The 18,528-nt window shown below is 33.3% G+C and overlaps 1 protein-coding gene and 1 non-coding gene across 3 annotated transcripts in view; both read right to left on the bottom strand.

The window, feature by feature from the left end:
- The window catches only part of LOC129949388 (actin-binding LIM protein 1-like), a 302,819-nt gene that overhangs the window by 35,421 nt on the left and 248,870 nt on the right, over positions 1 to 18,528 (bottom strand). For both annotated transcript variants that reach the window (XM_056060819.1, XM_056060818.1), the window contains 2 exons: positions 12,659 to 14,172; positions 3,413 to 3,566 (listed from right to left, as the gene is read on the bottom strand). In XM_056060819.1, coding sequence (XP_055916794.1) covers positions 3,413 to 3,566; positions 12,659 to 13,058 — 554 coding nt within the window. In that variant the 5' untranslated portion in view covers positions 13,059 to 14,172. The remainder of the gene's footprint in view (positions 1 to 3,412; positions 3,567 to 12,658; positions 14,173 to 18,528) is intronic.
- On the bottom strand, positions 6,605 to 6,744 carry LOC129952991 (U4 spliceosomal RNA). The gene has a single exon (XR_008782424.1). It is a non-coding gene; the product is annotated as a U4 spliceosomal RNA (small nuclear RNA).

The following is an 18,528-nucleotide window of genomic DNA, read 5'->3' as shown; positions in this document are numbered from 1 at the left end:
TCTCCGTTTACCGTTCCATCAAAGAAGTAGGGACCGACAATGCCCCCCTCCGGTACCGCGCATCAAACCGTTAAACGCTGGCTGTGTAATGGCTTTTCGTGTATCCAGACTGGGTAATATTCGGCCCGATACCTGAAGTTTTACTTGTTTACGGCGCCGGAGAGCCCGAAATGAGCTTCATCGCTCATTAAAAGATTACCCAAAATCATCTCACCATCTGGATTCACGAAAATTTTGAACCCATCTGTTGACAGTTTGTCATGAAGGCACGCGTTTATGACTAGGAACTTTGAACTGATCTGTACTTCAACTGGATCGCGCATAAGACACCATAGCAGTGTTACCACCGGAGCGAGACAAAAAAAGAAATATGGGCATCTTTGTGTGGTCACCCGTTACAAGCTCAAACAACAAATCTGTGATTTTTTGGAATCAAACTACTTCTAACCTTATATCATAACATAATCAATGTTTGAAATAAAATCTGCTTCAGAATTCTGCATTAAAAAAAAAAAAAAACAAGTATACGCCATAGGGACCAACTTTAATTTGTGCAGTTTAATTAGTAATTGTATGGCCACAACGGGGAAGTCGTAGTTTTAATTGATCAATCAGACAGATAAAGCTCTTTTAATCACCCTTGTGATTTTAAATATAGAAAATTTAGTTATAAACGGTGATTTTTTAAGAGCTTGAGAACTTTTTTTAAAAAAAACGCAAAAAATTTGCAAGATCTCATCGATTCTTTATTTGAAACGTTAGATTGGTCCATGACATTTACTTTTAGAAGATAATTTCATTTAAATGTTGACCGCGGCTGCGTCTTAGGTGGTCCATTCGGAAAGTCCAATTTTGGGTAACTTTTTCGAGCATTTCAGCCGGAATAGCCCGAATTTCTTCGGAAATGTTGTCTTCCAAAGCTGGAATAGTTGCTGGCTTATTTGTGTAGACTTTAGACTTGACGTAGCCCCACAAAAAATAGTCTAAAGGCGTCAAATCGCATGATCTTGGTGGCCAACTTACCGGTCCATTCCTTGAGATGAATTGTTCTCCGAAGTTTTCCCTCAAAATGGCCATAGAATCGCGAGCTGTGTGGCATGTAGCGCCATCTTGTTGAAACCACATATCAACCAAGTTCAGTTCTTCCATTTTTGGCAACAAAAAGTTTGTTAGCATTGAACGATAGCGATCGCCATTCACCGTAACGTTGCGTCCAACAGCATCTTTGAAAAAATACATTCCAATGATTCCACCAGCCTACAAACCACACCAAACAGTGCATTTTTCGGGATGCATGGGCAGTTCTTGAACGGCTTCTGGTTGCTTTTCACTCCAAATGCGGCAATTTTGCTTATTTACGTAGCCATTCAACCAGAAATGAGCCTCACCGCTGAACAAAATTTGTCGATAAAAAAGCGGATTTTCTGCCAACTTTTCTAGGGCCCATTCACTGAAAATTCGACGTTGTGGCAGATCGTTCGGCTTCAGTTCTTGCACGAGCTGTATTTTATACGGTTTTACACCAAGATCTTTGCGTAAAATCTTCCATGTGGTCGAATAACACAAACCCAATTGCTGCGAACGGCGACGAATCGACATTTCACGGTCTTCAGCAACACTCTCAGAAACAGACGCAATATTCTCTTCTGTACGCACTGTACGCATTCGTGTGGTTGGTTTAATGTCCAATAAAGTAAACTGAGTGCGAAACTTGGTCACAATCGCATTAATTGTTTGCTCACTTGGTCGATTATGTAGACCATAAATCGGACGTAAAGCGCGAAACACATTTCGAACCGAACACTGATTTTGGTAATAAAATTCAATGATTTGCAAGCGTTGCTCGTTAGTAAGTCTATTAATGATGAAAAGTCAAAGCATACTGAGCATCTTTCTCTTTGACACCATGTCTGAAATCCCGCGTGATCTGTCAAATACTAATGCATGAAAATCCTAACCTCAAAAAAATCACCCTTTATTTGTGTAGATTTTCTTTAGTTCATAAAAAATTATATCTTTAAGTTTTTAGACGCTGGCAATACTGTCTTCAGTTTAATTGAAAAGTAAAAACTTAAAAATCATGTAAGGCGATACATATTACTAATAAATGGGCGGTATATTGTGTTAACTTAATTGGCTTCTATAAAAGCCAAGAGAATACGTTATATAAAGAAGGTACCTACATACATAAATGTATTGCGGAAATTAGTTCTTCCCTTCTTGATGATGCACTCATTCTTGGTATCCTATTTAAAAATTCGCAGCCAAACCTTAAACAAAATTCAAGGAATTACATTCACATACATTCACAACACCTACCTACATTGTATACAAGTATCAAAAACTTTTCTTTTTGATGATAATGAAAACATACTCGTACACTGTGTTTTATGTGTATGTATATTTGTCTTCATTTTTTGGTATGAAATTTTGTTTTTAAGGGTGCAGCTGTTTGTTGGTTGATTGCATGAAAAATTAATTAAGGATGAAAGTTGATTGCTAAAGGTTTTCGTGGTAGTTTGTATGGGTTTGATGTGTCGTGTAGTGTAGTGAATTTATTCAGCTACACATCCATTTACTTTTAATTTCTTTCTGTTTTCATTTGATCATTTAATTCTTCATTTGGCTTTTAATCAGTGACTTTATAGAATCAAGAGATAAGGGATATAGTACATAAGTATGTATACGTATATCACACTTAGTTTGATGTAAAAGATTAGATAAAGAACTAATTTCAAATGACATACCTTCAACTAAGACACGTGTGAAATTGTTTGATAGATTAATCGAATCAGTGATGTCAATTTTGGCGGCTGTTGACTTACAAAAATTACATTCAATCATACTCTGTCTTGTGTTGCTGGTAAGAAAAAAAGGAAGAAGATGATTGCTTATGTACGTATAAAGTAATTTCATTACTAACCTATGCACACACACACACAGTCGTACCGTATACGGCGGTATGTGTTTGATAAAAACCAATAACACCTTACTTCAATCGTCAAAACTCTGAATCATCATTGAGCCGTGACATTTTCACACCTCAAGACACAACATCATACAAATCAAAAGACGAAAAAGGCACATACCAAACACCACACTATACACACATACAAACATATGTATAAAATCCTATACAAGGAGCTAATTTAATGTGTTTTCTCAGACGTACACATACTCTAATATAATGTAGATATATTTGTACTAAGAAGAGATCCGCAATTGACTGAACACAAATATACAATCATTTAAGGGAGTGCTATAGAATAGGAGATGATGGGGGGGGATTTGATGAGACAGATTGACAAACTGATTGATGGAAATATATTATTCCAGTGCCAATAAATTGTTAGTTTTTCTATTATAGTTATGTGTTTATTAGGTAATATAAAAGTCATAGAGTTAAACTTACCTTGTGTAATCCTTTTTGCATAATATCAGACCCCCTCGTGTGTAACAACTTGAACCCATATCCGCTAAATTCTCACCACAACAATGACATTTTAAACACGAATTGTGCCAATATCGGTCTAAGGCGTGTAGCAGGAATCTATCGGCTATTTTTTCTGAAATAAATCAAAGAAATTTGTTTAAAACAAAAATAAATAAATGTTTATTAAAAAAAGGATAAATAAGAATGTTTAACACAATTTTAGAATTATTGTGGTAAGAACAAAAAACACGTAGAGCTTTAAGCAACTCAATCGTTATACAATGCAATTCAACTAATCAGCCTTAATTCGATCGTTCCCTTGAGTAAGAGATTTGTTCTTTAACCGTACTAACCGAATGTGGATTGTTTTTTCTCCGTATATGCAATACTTTTTTTTGGGTGGAACAACAGTCCATTCAGAACTAGGGCCTTACAGCTCTCAACCATTCCTGTGTGCGAGTACTGCTGTCAGGTATGGAGGGGACCTACAGTTTTAAAGCCGAATCCGAACGGCTAATTTAAAAAGCACTTTTCATGACAAGAGATCCAACCCAAACCCTCTCAAGCTTAGCAATTCTTGGCACAAAGATTTTTACTTAAAATGGGTACCAAAAACCCCTTCATTTTTTATTTCGTGTGTACTATGAAAAAGCAAAACTTATTGAGTAGAAGTGACACTTAAAAATATAGAGGAAGCAATTGAAACATTTAGAGAACATATACAATTAAAATAAACTATTTTTGAAGCCGTTTCGAGATAAAAATAAAAATGTAATACCCTTAGCGTGATGGACTGTAATGCAAGGGGTCTTGGGTTCAATCCCTGCCTGTGCCATCTAACTTCATTCACGGGTACTGCCTCTTGTGAGGAATTGACTAATCTTCCAAGAGTGATTCTCGTCATGAAAAAGTGCTTTCTCAAATTAGCCGTTTCGATTCGGCATATAAACTGTAGGTCCCTCTTATCTCTGACAACATTACTCGCACACATGAATGGTTGAGAGTTGTAAGTCACTAGGCCCTGGTTCTTCATGGACTGTTGCGCCACCTAATTTATTTATTTATTCGAGATAAAAATAATACTAAAATCTACTAGTCGCAAGAAAACTTTCAAAACGGTACCAACCTTCAATCAACCAAATTATAGGGGTAGAAGCATTTATACAAAAAATGATATACACATATGTACTTCTGTTGTATCGACGCGACGATACTGATTTTAAAATTTTATGAAAAATAACGTGCAAATAGTTTTAAACTACATTTTCGTAAACTAAAAATGTTTGAAAAGAGTTTCAATTTCTCAGAAAATATGCATTGATTCTGTTCTTGGCAGCATCAAATTTGTTGTAGCACTCAATTTTTTGATTATGAGGAATTTTTAACGTGCGTTGTTAAAAAATAGAAATTCTCAAAAACTTTGAAATACGAGTACAATATCTATATTAATAAAAAAAAAATCATTTTGTATCTACAAATTTGTTGTAGTACTCAATTTTTGTACTGTAAGGAATTTTTCGCAGTTAAAAAAAAACAACAAAACATACAAATTCTTAAATAATATATTAATAAAAAATTGCTTTTTGGATCTAGTACAAATATTATAGTGAGATGTTTAAAAATAGCAATTTACGTTTTCTATGAAAAATTTGATTCATACTGTTCGTGTGCTAAAAATTACATATATTAAAATTATTATTGAAATATTTACTTGTAAACTTCAGTTTTATTTAATTAGACTAAAAGTTATGTCACCATTATTAATTTTTATTTTTATTGAAATTGCATTTTTTTGGAAAATAATCCAAACGTGTTCCAAATTTTTGACACTTAAAGTGGTTACTTTGGTGGTTGTGTAGAAGAAAAATTAAAAATGTACTAAAAAAAACTACTACTACCTTTTAACCAAATATTTAAGTACCTAGAGCTAAGGTTGGGTTTCCACTTTCAGTTCGATATTTAATTCTTTAATACTGTATTCCATCATTCATACTCAAGATCTTGGAATCGAAAAAAAGTGTTTTAGATTATTTTTTGTTCTTGATAAAAATTTCCATGAGTCCGGCAAACTTAAAAAAGCAAGTATTGACCTAGTAGAAATTATTTTGCAATACCTTTAATACAAACATTTTAAAACCGGGATCATAATGGCTGAAACTGAAACACGAACACGTTTCAGCTTTGTCTTCGCCTGACGTTTACGAGTTCAGCCATAGGAATTCAATCCACGCTATCACCTCACAGCTTTGACCTCACGTTTCGTTTGACAATCGTAAGGAAAAGAACGTAATGTTACGTAATGTGAAGCTCTAGTTCAAATTTGCTGAACATTTGCTTTATCTGACAGATTAGCTGTAAAAAAGTCAATACACAAAATACATTTACTATTGGAGGGATTGCCATTGGTTTTAATTGTAGGCTGTGTAAGCTACTTCCGCGATAAATATAATTTTTTCGACTTCAAAATAATTTTTTTAACTGCACGAAAAATCAACACAAACTTTTGAGAAAAATACCAGCTGCTACCTAATGACAGAAATTTTAGAAACGTCATATTAAAAATGTCATTCAAAGCAGCCTCAAAAGGGCCCAACGTAACGCAGACGAAACGTGTTTGTGTGTCAGTCATAAAAGTTTTTCATTGGCAATATCTTCTGGAAAAACTTTTTTGAGTACAGAATAAAAAAAGAAGGAAAACATATCGATTCTAGATCAATCTACATTTCTACAATCGGTACTTAACTAATAATATTAATTAACTAATAACTAACAAAAGTAACATTTTTAATGTCCATGTAGTAGTTATTAGGGAACTAAGACTCACGTCGTAACCACAACAACAACACAAGCTTACAAACCAAACTTCTGTTGCTAAAAAGCTCTATTATTAACTATCTATGATCCGGATCAGATCATGATAATATTATAACAGCATTGATCTATATATTATATTTTTTATTATTTAAAGTTTGCTAGCAGTGACAAATTCGTTCTTTCAAAAGTGCCATTTCAAAACAAAGCAAAAAAAACACAATCAAAACCCAAACATTTGGTTTTCAATCATGGATCATGGTGATAATAAAACGCGGCTAACTAGATGATGCTCAAACTATTCTTATTTCTGATTATCCTTAATTCTAGTGATGTGTGGGAATGAAGCATTTATTATTAGCCCTCTCGGGCTTGCAAAAATTGCCGTAGCGGACGGTATTTCACGTCCTCATGGCGGGGTATTGGTTAAAGTTTTCAACTAGCAATAATCGCACCTCGGTAGAACCTCATTGGTTACGATATCGCCTCTGCGCAAAGCTAACTTCTTCAAATCTCAACCGCTTACTTATGAATTTTTCTGCTCAAACTAAATGTGAATTATAAAAACTCAAAACGAAAAAGATCTCTTCTATTTTACACTTTCCTTCTTTGCCTTTAAATTCTTCATTTAAACAACTGATCGTGTCGTCATCATCGGCGTCGCGTCGGCAGTCGTATCGTATCGAATATGGAACACACAGAGTTTTGAGAATGTGTAGAAGACGCACACAATCATAAAATTCACAATAAAAAGATTGCTGCGCTGTGAGTTTGAGTTCCGATGACTCGATCATTCGATGTTTTGAGAATGGTGCTCTGGTGGTTTTTTACTTCCCTACTCAAGAACAACAACAAAAAAAATTAATAGGTTGGTAGGTAAGTCGTAGGTATACCGAACCGATGCGATGATATCGAACTGATGATCGCGAGAAATAAATTCAGGTAAAGAGAATTTTTTGAATTTTATAAAACAACCACCGGGCTAGACTCTGGCCCTGGGCACCACCACCACCGTTCTTAGGATCACCTTCACCAGGTGTGCAAAATTTTTAAAAAGATGTGTTTTTCTTTTCTTTTTGTTGTTGGTTAAGTAGTTGGGGATGATTTTTTTTGTTGTTTTCTTTGTTCATTAATGATTTTTCTTTTTCTTCATCTTTAAGTAAAAATGTGTTCTTGATAACTAAGTACATGTTATACCTAAGTACATACATATTCGGAGTAATTGGTACACTTGGACGTAAGTACAATAATGAGATGTGGTTGATATGAATTCTTTTGTTGTATTTTTTTTCATTTTGGTACATACTTAAATTCTTTCATTTACGAATCTAAGTGAGTGTAGGAAGGCTTTTATGTTTCTATAGCAATTTATAGGTTTTACATGACGGGAACTTGATTAAGGTCTTTTATTCAATTTATTTTTGTACTTATAACTAGGTACGTAGGTATCATAAATACCTAGGCAATCACCATTTCCGTTTGGAATTTTGAATGGTTATCGCAGTGGTTAATGTTCAATAATTTTGAAGATAAAGATTTTATGTTTTATTAATGAATTCGCTGATTATATTCAATTAGATAGGTTATGTACTCTTATGAGTCTATAGGTAGTAACAATCTAATGACCCAGATTACTAAAATATGTTGAAGTTCATCGTATTACTTTATAAGGGACAAGTTTTCTTTTTTTTTAGCTGCGATATTTTTCTTTGAAGCTCAATTTTAAACCTATTTCTTGTTATGGTCAGTATTTTATAATATTAATACCTAGGTACCTACACATTTTATTTAAATATTTGCAAACATAAATTTTGATTGTTCACTTTAAAGAAAGTTGTAAGTTTATTACTTTTATAATGCACAACATTTATATGTAAACTTAAGGTCTTAAAGTGGAGCCTTCGTATTGTTTTATTGGAAGAAAAATGGTTTGGATTTTATTTTATTATTAAGCAAAACAAATAAAAGCAGAAGATTCAGTAAATCGCGGTATACTTAAAAATTGGATGATAACAGACGTTTTGCGTTGTGCTTAATTTGTTAAACATTAAATACTATTATTATGAAGAAAATGTGCTTAAAAATTACTTATATCATCATATCATAAAAACACCTTTCACACGAATATATCTTTTAAAGTAGTCAGTAGGTACATCTGCTTACCACGTTTCAGGATACTCTCTACGATACCTCATTTTTAGATTTAATTTGTAAAAGGCTTTCATAAATTACAATAATAACAGAAACAGTAAGGTGTTGTTTTTTTTTTTTTATAAAATGTATTAAGGTTCATAATTAGATATTTTATAAGGTTTTGAAATTGCTTTAAAACGACATATGCACATATGTACCTACGTAAGTGCAGTGCTTTGCAATAAAAAGTTTTAGTTTCATTAACAAATTAATATTTTGGAAGACAATTCAATGGAGGTTTATTTTTAACAATTGAAATACGACGGATACTGTTTAATGTCCTCGAAAAATTTACGAATTCGATCTTTAAAGTACTGAGTCGTTTGTCGAGCATGGACTTTATCTTTGACGTGGATCTGTATAAAAAAGTCAGTCTGAAGTTACTGCAAGATCGTTGTGCTCAATATCGATCACTTCTTCAAGAAAAATACGGTTAAGAAATGTTAGCTCCAAAATGTCTTGTTGTTAGAAATAAACGTTAATCAATACATTAATCAGAACTCCGAAACACAATCAATTCACCGTAAGTGTTGCACTGACCTCATTTTCGAATAATTAATATCCAATCATCCAACTTAAAATCTGCACCAAAATGTGATACCTTCTTTGAGAATGGAGAGTTTTTTTTTATCAGCTATTGTTTCATTTTCCGACATTCAAATAAGAAAATTCTATTTTTTACATAACCCATGAGATGAAAATGTCCCAAAATATTGTAGATTGTTTTATCATGAAAATCCGGATCATTTTGATACACTCGAAGGTGAAGGACCTGCTAGTAGTTCTTTTAAAGCCTTTAGAGCTAAGTCTTTTTGAAAAATATGGGGTAGTTTCGTTTGTACCATTCCGGAAATTAAACAATTGAGGTTTTATTCTCTGTTGTTCTTAAACAACACACACGGTTTAGGAACTGTTCGCTATTGTGAAAAAAAAATTTCAAACTGTGAGTGCAAAATGTTCACCACTTTTTAAGTCAATTTTGACAGTTTAAAAAGTTGTTAAAAAGTGTATCGTTCTATTTTTAGAAATGGTGTACATTTTACTTTACAAATACTGAAAATCCAATTAGAGGGATATTTAAAATTAAACCTACTTCAAAAATGGTGATTCTGCCACAGCCACATATCTTGCTTTAAGAGATCATGGTTACATAATCGTCTAACTACGCAAGCAATTGGCAAAATTGTGAAGAAATTTTAAGAGACTGAATTGGTTACAAACATTGTATGGTCTATACATCGCTCATGCAATTAAAAAAATATCGCAGATGTAAGTGAAAGTGTTGCCGAAGACCCTAATGGCGTATTTTGAATTTGGATTTACACAAAGTCCAGCTCACACAACAACTGAAGCCAGCTAATAATTCACAACGTGGTAGATACGTCGAATGGGTGCTTGAAGAACAGGCGGCGGATGGCGATTTTTTCAAACGAATTTTTCTTCAGCGACGAAGCACGTTTCTCACTAGTGGATATGGTTAAAAACATAATTGTCGTATTTGGGGCTCTGAATATCCTCAAGTTATTGAAGAGGCCATTAAATAATAATGTTCTCGGGATGGATGGGACCTACAATATAAACCTGATTCCGAACGACTTATTTGAGTAAGCACTTTTCGTGACAAGAATTGCTCTTGGAGAAATTGTCAATTCCTCGCAAGAGGCAGTACAGACACAATCAGGTTTTGAACCCAAGACCTTTGCCATGACAGTCCAACGCACTAACCATCAGGGTATTCACAAAAAGGTCACTGTTTGGTCTGCTCTTTGGTACGGAGGTGTGATTGAACCTTACTTCTCCGAAAAAGACGATGGAACGACTGTCAACGTTACTTCAGAGCGTTATTATCGTATGACAACCGACTTTTCTTTGCTATGGAAGAATACGACTTGGAAAAGATGTGGTCGTTTCAACGAGACTAGACGGTGCCACGTGCCACACAACTTCAGCGAATTTGGTTTTATTGCAACAGACATAGATTCGTAATTTCTTGTCGTGGCCATATAAACTGGCCACCAAGATCTAGCGATTTGATAGCACTCGACGTTTTTTTTTTCACTAGAGTCGAAATAAAAGATTTTTAGAGAGATATCTGTGCTTGCGTGTCTACGTTCTTGAAGTTTTTTTCGTCGTTCATAGCTCAAGAACCAGTAGAGATACCGAGTTGAAATAAATTTTGTTATACAGATAATAATGCAAGAAGATGCAGAAACGGCTTTCAAGAAAATTAACGGTTTTTTTATAAATACAAAAAAAAACTTTAAACAAAATATTTTTTGCCTCGAATATTTTAAGAACTAAACCTGATTTTATCTCCAAAATAATTTTGTGTAACGAAGAATAAGGTTTTTGACATTTGGTAAAATGTTGAGAAAAATCGAATTGACAGTTTTTTTCTAAAAAATAAAAACCTTAAAAACACAATACTAAAAGTTGGTAAGAATTGATTTACGACTCAAATATCTTTTCAAAAATTAAGAAAAATGGCTTCAAACTGATTTTATCTCACAGGAAATATTGTTTTCAACATTCCGTAAATTTTGTATAAAAAATCCAACATTTTTTTTTATACAAAATTAAAATCTACAAAAAATAGTGCGGTTCTCAATATTTCGTAAATAATAGAAGATATTGACTTCAAATTAATTTCATTCATCCAATTTGTATTTGTTTATAGAAGGAGGTAACGGTCTAGTTACTGATAAAGCTTCGGTTCCCCTTGGCAATGTAACTTCTACCACAACATTCTTAATTAAAAATGGTCTTCAACAGGGAGCAGTGAATTCGCCGATTCTCTTTAGCATTTCCATCAGCGATCTAATAGGTAGTCTTACAAAGGCAATTGCGTGCGACGACGATCTAATTGCGTACAGAACAGCCCGAAAGGTTGAGGTTATTAGAATTATCTTGCAGCGTGATTTCGACAAGATTCAGCGATATTGCGACGAATGGAAACTGAAAATAAATGTCCAGAAGTCGGAGACAATTCTGTTCCGGACTCCGTTGGCTGAGGCCACGAGGGATACGTGCAAGAACTGGCGCAAGATGGTCTTCGACGAGGTCCTATACAACAGGGCTCGAATCAACAGAATTGACAATTTCGTGATAAAACTCGTTCGAGGTCACAGTGCAAGAGCTATGGGTTCGACCAACAATTTAATTTTCGGGGCACTCTACCCAAACGACGAGTATTTAGATGCGGTCTGATACAGGATAGATTGGCAGTTCCGCTAATCTACCACGTCAGACGACGAACCGTGAATAGGAGACTCCTGTACAATCGGAACGTTAAGGCACAAGGCGGAGCAGAACTCCCTCGGGTTAGTAGGGCTATGCCCGAACGGGACCGTACTGATAGGTTTAATTTTCTAATAAACAAAAATATATAAAATGAATTGCAGTAAAATAGATCTTAGGGCCGAAAGGCATTTGTATTAAGTGTTATAGTTAAGTTGTAAGTTATGGATAACTAGGCTAGTTTTATGAATTTTTGTCTAGCTTTAAGATAGGTTTAAGAATGAACTAATAAAAATGAATGCTTAGTAGAAAGATGGAGGACCGTCTCGAAACCTACCGCGTGCTGTTGTCATGTGTTCTTTCTTTCTGTTGTTTTTTCTCTTATGTCCTTCTGCCCTGTATTAATGTCTTGTGTTGTTATCACCTTACATAGTCTAGTTGCTCAAGGTGCTGTGTTCTCTCCTCAGTACATTTATGTGCAGAGTAGTGTGAAATGTAATGTAATGTTTATAGAAGGAATACATTTTTTTAAGAAATGCTACTAATATTGGTAAAAATTGGTTTTCGAATAAGATCTCGTTAACCAAAATAGATTTTTAAATTTTAAAGAATAATACATCGGAAACTAAACACCAAAAACAAACAAAACAAACTTTTAAGCAAGAGAAATCGACAGAGAGATGGGAAGTTATCAGCGTGGGTCGCATTTCGAAATACAGGAAAAATCCTGTACTTTACTAAAACACGCTGTAAAACTATTTGAGTTTTCTCTATGGAATAACAGTTATTAAACATTTTCCTTGCCTCAATTCAATACCATTTGAACATTTTCTAAACCTTCTTTTAAATTTATTTCTACAACCAAAAAAAAAATCATAAGCACGTAGCACTGTAGTAGAATATAAGTAGTAAAAAAAATAAAAAAAAGAAAAACTTATCAAATCTTGAGAAGAAAATAAAAGTAAAATAAAATAAAAAACTTACCCCCACAACCGGCACACTGTTTTATCGGATTATTATTGTTGGTGATCTGCTGGTGATGGTGCTGATGATGATGATGGTGGTGGTGAAAGTCTGGCGAAACGTCTTCCATTGGCGTCAGATGCGGTGTGTGTCCTCCACCCCTACCGCCACCTCCGCCACCGCCTCCTCCACCACCGCCACCTCCGCCGCCGCCACCACCGCCACTATGCCCATTGTGATATCCGCCAGGCATTGGCGGATAATTGTTATTATCCGGACTTGGCGGATGATGTGGTGGCGTTATATCCGAATACGGATGGTAAGGGGTGTTCATTGCTACGGTAGCCGCCAGTTTGACGTTTTTATTATAAGGCAAAAAATCAGACGATTCTAGATCTGACGATGAATATGAGTCTGTCATGCGATTTGTAAACTCGCGTTTATTGTAATTTTATTATTGTGACCTTTTTTTTTTGTTATTCTTCTTTGAATTTGAATTTTATGTCTCGAAGATATTCTAAGTTAAGTAAATTTTGTGTCGCGCAATGTTGGCCTTTTTTCCTGTGTAAAGTTCCGTTATTTTTTTGTATTTTAATTTTCCAATTGAGGACAAGTGTTTTTAATTTTTCTTTGGAGATTGACGGTTTTTTGTCGTCGCCGTCGTTATTTGAAATTATATATTTTTTTTTTTAGTATTTTTATATCTTTTGTGGGCAATTTGTTTTGTGCAGCTCTTTCGTGGCACACCGGCGATATTTTTGTATTTTGTTGTTGTTGTTATTTCAACCTTTTCGTGTGTTTTTCTTAGTATTTCGTGCTGATCCAACAGGTTGCACCAGGTTGGTACGAATGTATCTATAAAGAAGAAGAGAGAGAGCAAGCAGCGAGGAGTTGTATCTTTTTATAGGGTAGGTAGATGTTCTGAGATTTCTCCTTGAAAGTTGAGAGGTAGGTGGCAGTACTTCAAGTTATACTTATTTTTTGTTGTTGCGAGAAGAGGCTGTATATCTACTGATGCTGATGCTTATGCTTGTTGTATGCATCCGAAGGATGTTGCTGGGTCTGGTGAGCTGTGATTGTATTTATTGTTTTTGTATCTTTTTATTTGTATTCTCATTTGTTGCCCTATACTCTTCGTTCTATACTCAAGAAGGAAGAAGAACAAGAGAGTGCTTTGGGGGGATGATCGAGGTCGAGGGGCAGGCGACACAAAACAGCAACTAAACCAGATTTGTGAGTTAATAAAACTCTCATGGATTGGATGTGCAGTGTGCTTGAGTTTAGTCAGTAAGTATATCTTTGAGTATCTGTTTTTATTTTTGTTTTTATTTATCTACTCTTATGCCTGCGGTCGATGTCGCTATGTTTCCGATAATTATGTTTGATGATGATAATGATGATGATGATGACGACGTCGTCGTCGACGGTTACACACAATCAACAACAACAACAACGACGGCACAACGATGTTGATGATGACGATTATTATTGATATTAGTGCGCCTTTTGCTGCTATATGTATATTGCTGCTATCTCTGAAATTAATTAAACAAAGAGGGGAGAAAAGTAAGACAAAGTGAACAACATTGAAGAGATAAGAATTATTGTTAATTGGGTGTATTTACAATATTATCAAAGTATACCTACCTACCTACCTATCTACGTATCTATGTTTAGGTATAATAATAAAAAAGAAAAAAAATGAGGTTCATTTTTATTGAATATAATAAGATTATAAAGCGATTTTGTTGTCAATTTTTCTTGTTAATTAGTTTATGAGTTGTCAATTATATTATTATCAATTAACTATAAGGATAAGAGGTTAGTTATTATAGATATATGTATGTATTTATGCATACGTAGATATGTAAGTAGGACGGGTTAGTTACCTGGGTAGTTATTAATTTGTTCGGGAAATCTATGGTATAAGGAATGTTTTGGGATTTGGATACATATAGGGTCAACCATCTAGTGGTTTCTTTTTATATTTTATGAGTTATTTTGACAATGGTAGGTGTTTTATAGTGAAAATTTTAATAGAAATTCATTATCATATTTTCGCATAAGAAATTGAGCTGCTTTACGATTGAAACTTTTCGGGTCATATTCAAAACTTTTTTTTCGAAATAATAAAGTGTTTCACAAACAATGCTTTACTTTATAGGAAGTTTTGGCTTACACAGAGCACAACAAGTTTAAGCAATACTTTTGGGACTTTTGGTTAAATAGTGCGCGCATGCGAGAGTATCACTGCTAAAGCTAAGAGAACGATGCTTCATCAACTCGTCATCACGATTTGAAAAGATCAACATTTTACGCACTAGAAGAGAATTGTTTACCTCCGATTTGTATTTCACTTACAATGTCTAACTGATTCAGCAATTAAATGCTCCCCCCACCATGGCAAGGGCCTTAGGAGCAGCTTGAATTTGAAAGTTTTAGTGAAAAATCATCTTAGCTGACGTGACCTTTTTTTACATCTAGGGGTCTACGTCAGCAAATAAGATTGATGTATATTGTTGAGGGGCCAGTGTTTTACGAAAAAGTGAAAGTTTGTAGCGGATTTTGGAATTTTGGGGAATTAAGAATGCCAAAAATGATTCAAGCTTCTAAGGCCAATAACAACCAACCAAAAAGTGAGCTACAGCCTATCATAACAATTAACAAGGTCTTGAAAAATTGGAGTGACAAGTTGGGTCACTGTGAAGACAATCAAGGGAGAATATTGGATTCATAATCAATGGAAATGTTTGCTCCTATTTGGTCATTTTTAAAAGGAAGTTTGTATTTAGCCCACCCTTTATTAACTTTCTATAGGAAGTTACTGTAATGGGTCCGATTTGTTAAATTGAAAATTTTGACATTTCTCGAAGTTTCAAGGTACCTATAGTCAAAATAAAAGATTTTTAGAAAGATGTCTGTGCGTCCGTACGTTCGCGACTTTTTTTCTCGTCGTCCATGGCTCAAAAACCAGAAGAGATGTCGATTTCAAATAAATGTTGTTATACAGGTAATAAGGCAGAAAGATGCAGATAGGGCTCTCAAGGGTGTTTTTTTACCATAGCAGTTTTAAAAAAAAGGTGCACATTTTGGTTAACCCTAAATATCTTACGAAACAAAAACACTAGAGACTTGAATTAAATGTAACGTGATTCCAAACAAGTTTATCTTTTGAAAAAAAATCCAATCAACGGTTTTTTTATAAAAAAAAAAAATGTGTCACCTCGAAGATTTTACGAATACAAAATAATTTTATTTCCAAAACAATTTTTTGAAACGCAAAATAACTTAAAATTTTGAGAAAAATCAAATTGTAAGTTTTGTTTACAAAAAATAAAAACTCAACAAAAAAAACATAACTCAAAGTTCGTAGGTAAAAATTGAATTTCGACACAAATATCTTTTCAAAAATTTGAGATTATGGCCTCCAACTAGTTTTTAGTTATAAGAAATATTGTTTTCAACATCCTGAAAATTTTTGAGAAAAGTCGAATTGACAGCTGTTTTACAAAAAATAAAAACCTAAAAAAAAAAAAAAAAAAGATTGTAAAAATTGGATTTTGACTCAAATATCTTTTCAAATGTTTGAGATATTGGCTTTAAACTATTTTCATTTTTTTAAATATTGATTTCAATATTCAGTAAAATTTTGAGAAAGATCAAATTGACAGCTGTTTTACAAAAAATAAAAACCTAAACAAAAAAATTAATAAAAGTTGGTAAAAATTTATTTTCGACTTAAATATCTTTTCAAAAATTTGAGATTATGGCTAATTTTAACTTATAAGAAATATTGTTTTCAACATTCAGTAAAATTTTGAGAAAAATTTTAATTGAAAGTTTTTTACTAAAACTTTGTAAAAATATACTTTCGGCTCAAATAGGTTTTCAAAAATTAAAAATATTGTATTCAAACTTTTTTATTTTACAGAAAATATTGTTTTCGATATTCAGTAGTTTTTTTATAAAAATCCAACAGTCAGTTTTTTCATAAAAAAAAATAAAATCTACAAGAAATAGTACGCAAATTTGGTAAAAATTAATATTCGGTTTTTGATATCTCTCAAATTAATTTCATTCATCAAATTTGTAAAAATTTAAGAAATGCTTAAATTGGTAAAAAAATGTTTTTGACTAAAAATCTATTTAACAAAACTAGATTTTAAAAATAAACTAATTCTTTACACGAAAACCTACAAACTTTTAAGCAAGACAAACCGACAGGCTGGATGGGAAGTTATCAGTGTGGGTCGCATCCCAGCCTCTTTTTTTATTTTTTTTTTTTGTAGTTGCATGCGTATCGCCCGTGGCGTGACGGATAATAGTGCGTAGTGCTTTTAATTCAATCCCTGCCTGTGTCACTTAAAGTATTTTTTTCACGGGTACTGCCGCTCGGGAGGAATTGACAAATCCTTCAAAAGCAAGATTCGATATAAAAAATGTAACTTCTCTCCATTCCTGACAATTCTCGCACAAAGAATGGTTGAGAGTTGCAAGTCACTAGGCGTTGGTTTTCTACGAGCTCTTGCGATACCTAATTTTTAGTTGCTGCATTAAATCAAAAATTCGTATGTAATTTTTGAGATAAAAATACGGTGAAAGTGAAGTTTTTGCTCCATTTTTTCCACAAAGTGATTTTTTTTGATAATTTTTTGTAAAAAATATAAAATTTTGATGAACATTTGTTTCAGTTGTTCACTTAAACGAGTTAAGCTTACAAATTTGAACGCTCAACAAATACCTGAGAATTTCCGATATTCGAGTTTTCTCTAAAGCAGGTTTTACTGTAATTTGCGTATATCGTGAGTTAGCCTGACTCCTAAACGCATTTATCAGTATGATTTTTTACCGATAAGATTAATACGACAGTTGGAATCACAGTTTTAGGAAAATTGGGTGACGCAAGTAACTTGTACTTTGTCCGACGAAAGAATCTTAATTCACATTTTTAAAAAAATTCTACCGGTGAACTGAATTTATAACTTCCTTCTTGAGATAGAGTTACCATCAGATCAAAAATGACGAAAAGGGGAATATCGTGAGTTATTTAGAGAGATCATGTAATTATTGTATATACAAAATTATTTCAGAACAATTTCACACCACAAACTTAGTGTTAAAGTTTGTGAAAAAACGATGTTATAAAATTGAATATTTATTTAATAAGAAGTAACAGTTGTTTGGACAAACATAATTCTTTGTATGTAAAAAGAGGATGTCTGGTTACCCTATTTCTAGAAAATTAAAAACTACTAAAAAATGAATTTGTTAAGGAAACGTAATTCCTCACACCAACTCTATCCGATTTATCCATCAAATATGACGCGGTACCATCATATCTTATACCGCATCTTATTTGACAAATTCTTTTGTTTGAGATCCTAAAAAGTTGCATTTTAATACTTTTTTCTTTTCACTTACAAGTGAAAACTTTTTAATACAATTATTGGTAAATATTTACATTCAGTTTAAATCCAAGTTTCAAAAATGTATTCAATTTGGCTCAACACAATTTGGTCTGAAGACATCATGTAGGTACAAAGTTGCTAGAATTCCCTTCATTTCACTACCAACAAAAAAATAACGATTTATAGAATTGTTATCAACTTTAAGTAGGTAGTTCGGATAAGAACCGCAACGATAGCCATTACAGACACAGTTGTACATATGTTTATTTAATTTTATTATCAAACAGGAAACTAACAAGCCCCAAGTAATTTTAGATATACTTAAATAGATACACGTAGTTATTTTGTTATGTTCCCATTAAATCCATCAAGTACTAGGTAAGGTAAACACACACCCTTAGGTTCATATAATACCCTTAGTAAAAGTTGCCTAATCAGTTTTGATTCTTATCGATAGCAACAACAAAAACAAATACGTGCAAT

The sequence above is a fragment of the Eupeodes corollae genome, chromosome 3, assembly GCF_945859685.1.
Source record: "Eupeodes corollae chromosome 3, idEupCoro1.1, whole genome shotgun sequence".
In the NCBI taxonomy this organism is placed as follows: Eukaryota; Metazoa; Arthropoda; class Insecta; order Diptera; family Syrphidae; genus Eupeodes; species Eupeodes corollae.
The sequence above is the reverse complement of the archived record's forward strand: the minus strand, read 5'-3'. Positions and strand labels throughout refer to the sequence as shown.